The sequence below is a fragment of the Etheostoma cragini genome, chromosome 21 (assembly GCF_013103735.1).
Source record: "Etheostoma cragini isolate CJK2018 chromosome 21, CSU_Ecrag_1.0, whole genome shotgun sequence".
Lineage (NCBI taxonomy): Eukaryota > Metazoa > Chordata > Actinopteri > Perciformes > Percidae > Etheostoma > Etheostoma cragini.
Genome location: NC_048427.1, coordinates 18067786 through 18078357, shown reverse-complemented (window position 1 = coordinate 18078357; position 10572 = coordinate 18067786). Strand labels below are relative to the sequence as shown.

The following is a 10572-nucleotide window of genomic DNA, read 5'->3' as shown; positions in this document are numbered from 1 at the left end:
TCAGACAGACCTGCCACCATTGCTAAAACAATCTCTGTAGGAAAAGGAAACGCTGATCTTACAGCATCCCATCCTGTAATTGAGTTGTTATAAATAGACACACTACAAACACTAGACAAATGAGTCTTGTTTCATACTACATAATAATAAGATACTATATAATAGACCTCTCTGAACCCTATGCGTTTTCCCTAACTCATTCCTGCTATCTCATGGAGTCAATATTACATCTTTTTGGACATGCCAGTAAGGTCTCTGTATGTGTTTTCACCTTTGCAATAAACCCCTACAATGTTGCTGTCAGTCTTCAGCTGTTTCCTTCTCTCTGCTGAATGCTGCATTCTCATCGTATGGGAATTTTCTTAACTTACAGGTTCTGACTTAAATGGGGCTCACTTTAACATCCAGTTGTAATTGCGACTAGGAAGCTCGTTTTTCTCCTTTCTGTATGCTTCAATATCTCCAACTTGGTGACTCATAATATGGAAGTGCCAGGGAAAAAGTGAGCTAAAGACCATTGTTTAATGTAATTTAAAGGAGCACTATGCGTTCCTGCATGATTTCAGCGCTACTATTACGTCTCAAATAGTAGGCATCTCTCCTTGATCCGCTAGCTGCCTTCCCCCTGAACACACTGTGAAAAAGCCCGGTCTCTGGAGACAACACAGGGGTTGTAAACGTCAAACAAAAACTAGCGGCACAGGCTCGGCACCAAAATGGCAAAAACACTCTTTCCCATGCACACTACCTTTCCTACATGACGGGAAAGGGACCTTGGCATCTGATTTAGTATATGTATTGATTTCATATATGCATTTTGGTGCCCCGCTACTGAACTTCTATTACGGCAAGGCAGCCTTATTTGTATAGCACATTTCAGCAACAGGGTAATTCAAATTGCTTTATTTATTAAAAGGAAGTGAATTATACATGAAAGGGGGATTTTAAAATGGAAAGCCAGAGCGAGGACGGCAGCAAACAGTTTATTGACCACAATTAATTAATGAGCCCAAAGTGGCTATTCGTAACTTTCAGTTTGTGTTCTTTCTAGCAACCCCTTTGGACAAAAGTGGCAGTGTTTTACCACGCCTGCTGTTTTCTTTACGGGCTATATTGTCCACTGTAGACACTGAGTTAAAGTTACCAGGAGGTCGTATAGTTGGGATGAATATTTTGCTCAGAAAGAAAATCATTCATTTACAATAAAAGAAGGTACAGATGCATCGTTTCACTTCAAGTGTTGCATACTGTAACACATCTTACTTTGTATGTCTCGCGAGCTAAACCGAGTATCACTGTCACTGGGTCATGAGCCAAAGCTTTCAAGAGATTGTTGTAGCGACCAACGCAGTAATAACTTTGATTTATAGAGAGCAGTTCATGAAACGCTAAATGAAAGAGCGACATCATTTAATGTTGGCTACAGATTTACAGCCACAATGTAAAGTTATTTTATGAATTAAAATAGACATATGACATACCTTAAAGCCGATTTGGTGAAGGTTTTGAATCATTTACACTTACAGTGTAAACTTCTTTTCACTTACAGTTAGTCTTGTTACGATAGACATGTTTGCTCTAACAGGTCAATTAGGTTTATCTGATGAAAAGTTACACAGTTTCAAAAACATTTAAAAGTTAGATGTAGTCACTTTACGTAAAGTTATTTTAGACCAAGAACGTGATGCCGGTCACATATGAATAAACAAAAGAAATCAAGAAAAGCTGTTGTTTTGACTCATAATGTCTACACTAAAATCGGTGCAGGTAACTTACTTCATACAAAACCAGAGGAGATCCATTTTGTTATCAGTCTAGTTTATCAGTGCATAATACCTCCTCTGTTCGTCCCCTTGCTCCCCAGATGGAACAGTTAAACATTCGTCCATGTGACCGTGAAGGAGGCGCAGGACGTCCCCACCTATCAGGAAACCTGCAAAAAAAAGAGCAGAAAAGGAGAAAAGTGGGTTTGACATTGGCAGAAAGAACATACCTTAACACATAAATCATCCTACAGAGGAATGGACAGTCAGGTTTGCATGGAAGCACATGAATTATTAAATACACTGCTTTGCCTACGAATTAAACTCTTTTGAGCCTTCTGATGAACTTGCATGTGCTGGTGTGTGTGTGTGTGTGTGTGTGTGTGTGTGTGTGTGTGTGTGGGGGGGGCGCGCGCAATGAGCAAATGTGTTCTAGATGGATGAGATGTCTTGTCCTCTGGAGCGTTCATGAATTTGTGAATTTGTCAGCAGTATGGCCGGAGATGGCTGCATGGCGTTAATGGGAATTGGCGCCAAAGATGGTGAGGTGGTGAACTGATGTCAGACTGCTGAATAATGTGGGAATAATGATTAAAGTGATGCCTCACGCAAATTTTTTCACTTCATATCATCCACGTTATCATGCAGATTTTAGGAGGAGGGGACGTGCCAACTGCATGGAATACAGGATAGCATCAAATACCCTAGCATTAAATAACAGCAGAACAGAGTAAAAAAACGAAATGTCTGTCTTAATACCGTGCATTTATCATCAAATGTCAAAGTCTGGAGATACAGCTGTTAAGCTCTTGCAAGAAACGTTCCACTTAAACTCCGAACTATAATACTGTAGGTGACAAATTGTATCTTGGGGTGGGGGATGCCACTAGTTGATGATGTGATTTTGGCAAGGTGTTAACAATCACTCTAATTGTTGTAAACACTGGATACTGCTTTGACCGCCGTTTGTAACGCTGCATGATGACACTACTGGCACTGCAGGAAGAAGGAAGGAGAGAAAAAGGCTTCAGGGACCATTGTGATGACTGGCTAATATGCCGATTTAAATTCCCTAAAGCCGCGCTCTTGGATCTATGTAGTAAACTGAAACCAGCAGAGAGGTTCAACGTGCCGGAGCTGTGCCCTCCCGGTCCAGATTCAGGTCCTCACAACTCTGGGGGGCCACTGGCTGTTTACAGAGGGAAATGGCAGACAGCTAATTGTATTATTTTATAAACATTATACTGTGTATAATCATATATATCATATCACATAATCATGATTCAGCGTCACGAAAAAACTTCCAGGGTCAATAACATACTGATCAGCATTCATGAGGTGCTCTACATGGACTATTTATGGTTAAAAATGGGAATGTACCGTGTAAACTCTGTGATTTATTAAGGGAACACTGCTTAGAGATGTGTGTATGCATGGTTTTATAAATAAAATACGCAATTTTTGGCTTTTAGACGTATGTAGACTTTTAGTAAGGATCGTATCATCACGTTTTGTAAACTGAAACGTGGGTGCAAGTCTTTTTATTAACCATGAGTTTACAGACACGTCTCTGCTGATTGGTTATCACCTGTGCCACAGCCAAGAAATGAAAGACACACCCACAAAACAAGAGAAAACGTATCTTAAAGACTGTTGTACACATTTCACAATGTTCAGAGGAAACATGTCGTTCAACCAGAAAAAACGTTGCAAAATGGTGCACATCGTTTTGAGATTGAACGTGCCCAAGTGGAGCTGACTACCCAAATGAAGAACACCTGTGTCTTCATATGATGTCACTAAGCATTTTGGGAATTGCAGACTACAACAGGCAGCAACCAGAGCAGGTTTCAGACTCTTATTTCAATTCAACATTGTAAAACTCAGCAGGTGTTAACTCTGTAGTGTGTTCACACTGGAAACGTTTCTGAATTTAGTATACTTTAAAAACCTAATATTCAGTCTTAAAATGCTTGATTTTTCCAGGGGAACGTTGATAGACATATAGCACCGTTAACCAGATTATTCACTGTACTGTTACATGAAAACACTAGTGGGTCAACCGTTATCTTCTGAATATCATTACATGTTTAAACATAGTGCATCCAATGTGTCCAGAAAGTTAAAAACTTCACATGTATATTTATGCAAAAAGAAGCCATAATTAAAGAATGTACAAAACCAAGAAGGTAAGATAGCAAAAAGCACACTGCAAGAAGCAAGCAAGAAAGAAATAAAGAAAGAGAGAGAATGATGAAACCCAGACAGGTGTACCTTGTGCTACTTCACTGCCAGAACAGATGGGAGCCACACTCCATAGTGTCTGCTGGAAGGCTGCATCTACATGGAGACTGCCATTACCGTAGGACAGATGCTGTAGGGCGAGAGACATGACAGCCACATGAAAATAAGACAGAGTGCGCTGTGCTCCCAGTGCATCAGACCATCCATTCAATCTGATACATTCAGTCAGTACATGGTCAGCCTTGCTTACAGTCTTGCAATGTTTAGCAAATACATACAAAAAGTGATCAAAAGATGGACAATCAGGGGGGAAAAGGAAGGAACAGAGTCTAGGATATGTAAACAGCCACAAGCAAGCATATGTTCATATAATGTATGCAGTTAAACTGCCTGAAGTCTAGGGCTGGGTATCGTCAATGATTTTCCAAATAAATTCGATACCGATTCCTAATGCCCCGAATTGATTTTATTCCCAATTTGATTTTATTCCCTATTCTATAACATATCAACATTTCAGTTAAAAGGCCAATTAAAGTTGCAAGCAGCGTTTGATGGGCCCTCGCTCCTCTGCGCAAGTCAGGGTTATTGGCGGACGCGGCTCCTGGCGGATGCAGGTCCTTGCGAGTGTGCATTTACACTCAGACACTAAAAATCAGCAGCAATGAAAAGGAAACACCCTGTTGAGTTCAATGATACCTCACACAAGACTCTACGGTATGCTATACACTTCATTAGCTGTGAAAAGGGGCATGGCCAAAGCATAGTGGTTGGGGCAAACCTTTACCTATAAAAAAGGAAGTATCTGCTGAGTTTAATAATACTTCACACAAGACTCAAAAGCCATATGAAGGGGCATGGCCTGATTACATGGGCATGGTTAAAGTATAGGGGGTGGCTCAGTATCACAAGTAGACCACACATTAAAAGTTTCATGCAAATCTGATGAGGTTTGTCATATAAGGCGAATTTCCTTTTAACAGCGAGGAGCGCTATGACCAAAAGTCAATTTTGGCCTGAAGATGTCCTCAGGCCTGGACCCTTGTCAAATGTGAGATATTTTGGGCAGATATGACAATATACACTAAAGTACAAAAACTTCTTTGTCATTGATAAATGCTCAAAATGGCCGCCACACAACGCTCACACCATTGGACTAAAAGTTTTTCTATTAATAATTTTTCATTAATAAGGTCTTTAGATGACACAGACCGAATTTGAAGTTGATCTGATAAAATCTCTAGGAGAAGTTCCTTAAAGTATAGCACCTTGACTTTTAGGCCTACTTCCTGTTGCTATTAGGAATCGTTTGACTTTGAGCCAATTTGAGCCTGTTTATTTTATCAGGGTTGGACTCTTATGAATCCTGAAAGGTTTCGAGCCAGTTGGACAATGTACACTCAAGTTAAACCCACTTCCTGTTTCAATGGCAAAACGCACAAAATGGCCGCCTCGCCACGGGCATGCCCTATAATGAAACGTTTTTTAACTTTTTATCATTAAGGTCTGAAGATGGCACAGACCAAATTTGAAGTTGAAATCTCTTGGAGGAGTTCGTTAAAGTACAAAATGTGGAAATTTTAATTCAAAATGGTTGACTTCCTGTTGCGTATAGAGTATATCTCCAATATCGTTTTTTGTACGTTTTGATATGTTACATATGTGTACCAAGTTTCATTAGTGTACGTTAAATGTACTGCAGGGGCTCAAGTTTTAAAGTTTTGTAGGGGGAGTTAGCAATCCATTTTTGTGCACCTATTCCCAAACCCCTTAAATTACGTATGTTTTCAACAGAATTGATGTAATAGCCAATTTTGGTGAGTCTTTGAGTATGTTAAGCCTTCAAAAAGGCAATTAATTTGCCGGATAAATAATAATAATAATTCCTTCAGTTTCAATAGGGCCTTTGCTTCAGATTGTCCGATACCATTTCTTGCTTCCCGATACCGATTCTGCTACCTGAACTTGCATTTCGGCCGATGCCGAGTACTTATCCGATACCAGTGTGTCATATATTTTATTATGTTTTGACAGCTGTATACTACTATCCCTGTATGGATGTGATATGATGATGTGATTCAGTCTGGTTCTGGTTAAACTCATTGTGAAATATAAACAAACACAAACAATGAATGCCACAGAACTTTCTTTTGGTATCCAGTATGAAAGTCAGTTATAACAGGAAAAGAACATAAATAAACTACGTTTACGTTGATTTTCTTTATTATGTGGTATCGGACTGGTGCATAAATTTCAGTAACTCCCGATACCAGCATTTTACCAGCATTCTACAATTGTACAAGGTTCTCTGTAACCTGCTGCATTCCTAAAAGTATCAATGTTTACATTAATAATTGTCGCTAAAGCAGTTCCATTAATATACTTTTTATTTAACATGAACACATAATAAAGTTTAGCTCTACAGACTCTACAGCCAGCGAGTATTGAGGGACATTTCATTCAGAAATCTGGAGGGACCTGTTTGAAAATAGCCTTGGAAGATTTCCATCACCAAAATGTAGCCTAACTTTGGAGCGTTATTTAACCTTCTTCCCTACAAGCTAGCATTACATAGTTACATAGTACCAAAGGGTACTAGGTTTTAGATTATGAATCCACTTTTAGTGGTTTAAATGAAAATCGATTTAAATCAGAATATAGTTTTTTAAACCCAACCCTACTGAGGTTATCTCAGGTTTCAGAGCTAATAACCTTTGCAAGTGCAGGCTAAAGGTTTTGAAAACAAGCCTACTCTTGGATTAAAGTAACAAAACTGGAGCAATTGTGGCCATTTTTTTAGGGGAACATTAGGACTTTAGATGGTTGCTATTGTGTCACCATATATCACTTGCAGTTTAGAATATGATATAAGGATTGAGAGAAATCTCAATCCTGAAAGAAAAGGATGTGTCTAATGATGGATTTGGTCCACAAACCAAAGGTCTACAGAGAGATAACAATATAGAGGAGACTCTAATGTAGTTCTGAGTGTGGTATACTATAATGTTCATCCATATGTGCATATGTGTAGCTGTATGATTAGTTACCTTAACCGTTTTTCATTTACAACATTTTGTTGATTTTCATTTTATTGTTTATGGTAGGAGAGTCTTACTAAGAAAGGAACGAAGGTTAAGGAGCAAAATGGAAGAAACAGAAAAATGAAAGAAAAAGGAATGAAGGAAAGAACGAAGGAACATTACTGACCAGATATCTTTCTGACGAGACGCTGACCAGGATGAGATCATCTCCGACTCTAACTTTCTCACCCTCTGACCGCTGCTTTGATGCTGGATGGATGGTCCACCAACATGCCTCGCCTACACACACACACACACACACACACACACACACACACACACACACACACACACACAAAAAGCAAAAAAATAGCTCAGAAAATTAAACAGCTATGTGTCCATGACTCACATAGGAACATACAGTACATTAATGCTACCTATCACCTCGGCCTTTGTACTACTTACTTGTACTACTTGGTAGCCTACATTTGTCCTGCAGCTGTTCTGCATGTACTCTAATTTGCACCATCTTTACAGAAGCAGGTCAAAAACGAGAACAGGGCAAAACAGTGAACTTGACTTTGCAGTGGCTTATTGTTCTAACTTCGTGAAAGTGGACGGCACAATGGAAATGCAGCAGGTTAGGAGTCACATTGTGCCTGTTTGACACAAACAGAAATAACTGGTCTATTCTGCCTTCGTTAGCTAGCTAGGTGTAACCATAGACAGTTAAAGAAGGGTGTTACGGGCTGGCTAGTTTGGCAGATAGCGACGACACATCCCAAATGACACAAAGCCGATGTAAAGCTGAAGCTAATAAGTTGACACTAACAAACAAAAAATACTGAAAATGTACATGTTTCAATCTTTAAATGAGAAACCATTATCACAACATAAAGCAGTACAATTAAAAAATACAGAAGAGAAAAGAGCTACCAGAAAAAAACTGTCTGCGCAGAGTCCATGCAGCTAGCAAAACCACCGTTTGTCGTGATTAGCATGGTGCTATTTAGCTTCAACCTTTTAACGATTAGCAAGTTTTTAATTATTACATTCGCATTGGCTAAAAAACACACAAAGAATGTACAAAGAAATGAACTTACATGCATGTATTTTCCAAGGTGTAATTAAAAGAAATGGTGATTCAGCATGCTTTCTCATCTGCAGCCTTGCATGCACTGAACAAACAGAAAAAACTACAGATGGGTCATTACCAAAAGTTATACACAAAATCACCACTAGGTGGCTACAATGTCCACTAGGCAGCACACTAACAGTTAGTATCATTATATTATATTATCTATTGTGGATTAAGGAAACTGTTAAACATTTGAATCCTGAGATTATAATCAGAATCCTTACTTTTAACTTTAACATTTTTTTTAATTTTTTTTTTCTCTTTTTTTTAAACGAAAGAAGCCAAGAGTTTGATTCCATAAATAATGTTGAACACGCTGAGTGAAACGTCTTCAAAATATTTAATATGGATGTAATTAATACTCTATGCTCTGAGGTCAGCAGCCATGACCATCAGCGTGAAACATACAAGTTTTCCTTTGGGGACATAATTCAAAGTTGGAAAAAGGTACATAAATTGCAATAATATCACAGAATACCACATTATGTTTAAAATCGCAATATTATTATATCATGATTCAAGTATTGTGATAATATTGTATGGTTGGGCCTCTGGTAAATCCCAACACTATTATTGAATATCTTTGGATAAAAACATCACACATGCCTATGGGTTATAAAGTTGATATAGCTGTTGCTTGAGAAAACAGTGGCGGTGGGGGAAAAAAATCAATACAGAATAGTATCGCAATATTTTCCGTTGCAATACTGTATCGATACACACACAGTAAGTATTGATCTTTTATTATATATGTGTTGGTCAGTTTTTCTGCTTGACAATCCCATTGTGCAGCAATAAAGTTTAAGACAGATGAACAAACAGAGAAAATGTATCTTTTTAGATAAAACAGATGTTGACAAAATTTCATTTGGGGACATCCTTTAAATTGGGAAAAATTTAAAGTTGGAAAAAGGAAAACGGTAATAAGTTGCAATATATCGGAGAATATTGCAATATGTTTAAAATTGCAAAAAATATTGTATTGTGACACAAGTATTGTGATGATATTATTTTGTGAGGCCTCTAGTGATTTCCAACCCTTTATGTACTGTATATTACAGTTTATATATTCATACACTTTAACCTTTCTTTTGCTCTTCACCAACTGCTGAGACAAATATCTGTCTTTTTGGCTGCTAAATGCCCAACTATGTTCTATGTTAACTAGATAGTCTCGAACTGCGTCTGCCTGCTCTGTGTTGCAGGGCAGGTAGTGTACAGTGGGTTTCTACAGCATTTCACCGCACAACAGCTGCTTTTGGTTGATGAGAGTTCAGAGGGTGTAAAACCTGAAAGATGCTAAAAGGCTTCATAGAGCAGATGGGCACTGCAGAGTATTCACTAGACAGTGAACGTTTATCAAACCTGTGGGTAACTGATTTTTTCTTTTAAAGAAATCAAACTATGTTAGAATAGAAAGACATGGTCAATGAAAGACATTACCTGTGGTATCTTCCTGCAGTCCAACATCAAAAGCCAGTTTGTCTGTGGATGAGCGGGAGGTGGACAAACAGCACAGGTACTAAACAGAGAAACACAATTCATTTAATCAATTCATCTCATCAACTAGATCAGAGATCTTTAACAGGGGGCCCGGGACTCCTAGGGTATTCTCCGTTAATGCAGGGGGCTGCCAAATGACGTTCATAAACAATACATTTTTCTGAAAGTTTTTTTGAAATTTCCAAAATTTTAATACATCTGAAAATATACATTGATATGAATGTTAAATTTTCATAGCAAAGATAAATTGGCCGATTAAAAAATAACAAATTAAAAAGAATTCAAATTTACACATTGAATATAGGCTTACTAAACGTGTAGGTATCTTAGACACTGCTAGCCATATTAAGCTCAATGAGTCACTGTGCCTTCCAGATGTGCAGTATGTTTAGTATTAAAAGATGATGCATAATTAATATCCATTTATTTTCATCCATTCTAAACAGTTTTAATAGGCAACTCAATTGTATACAATATATGTGGTAGGTGGTCCCTACTCTGTCTCTCGTTCAGCTTAGGGGTCCCTGGCCTAAAAGACGTTCAAGACCCGGGAACTAGATCATCTTCCAAATAGTTCTATAATGCCCCATTTGATGGGATTAATATCTCTTGTCTGGAGAGGGTCTGGTGTGATTCTCGACCCCTACCCCAGTAATAATTACAGCCCCAGTTACACGGGGAGTTTCTCAATCTGTGTTCGTCTATGGACTTGTGTTCTTGTGTTACGTCATGTTTGGCGGCCAAAGTACTGACCCAATACACAAGTTAGCATTTCGCCAAGAACAGTTAAAATCCCCGGATGTGATCTCGACACGCCCATTTTACCGGAATACATCGGATGGTAACTTGTGTGAACTTGGCCGGGCCGGTATCCCAGCATTCAATTTGGGTGTAAAGCGCGTATGGT

The 10572-nt window shown here is 38.5% G+C and overlaps 1 protein-coding gene across 6 annotated transcripts in view; it reads right to left on the bottom strand.

The window, feature by feature from the left end:
• Window positions 1-10572, bottom strand: part of ryr2a (ryanodine receptor 2a (cardiac)) — a 167779-nt gene that overhangs the window by 138994 nt on the left and 18213 nt on the right. For 4 of the 6 annotated variants that reach the window (XM_034859532.1, XM_034859531.1, XM_034859530.1 and 1 more), the window contains exons 5-8: window positions 9606-9684; window positions 7212-7324; window positions 4038-4137; window positions 1837-1933 (exon numbers count right to left, since the gene is read on the bottom strand). In XM_034859532.1, coding sequence (XP_034715423.1) covers window positions 1837-1933; window positions 4038-4137; window positions 7212-7324; window positions 9606-9684 — 389 coding nt within the window. Of the gene's footprint in view, window positions 1-1836; window positions 1934-4037; window positions 4138-7211; window positions 7325-8127; window positions 8221-9605; window positions 9685-10572 lie in introns of those variants that run through there. The other 2 variants (XM_034859533.1, XM_034859534.1) reach the window with 2 other exon arrangements.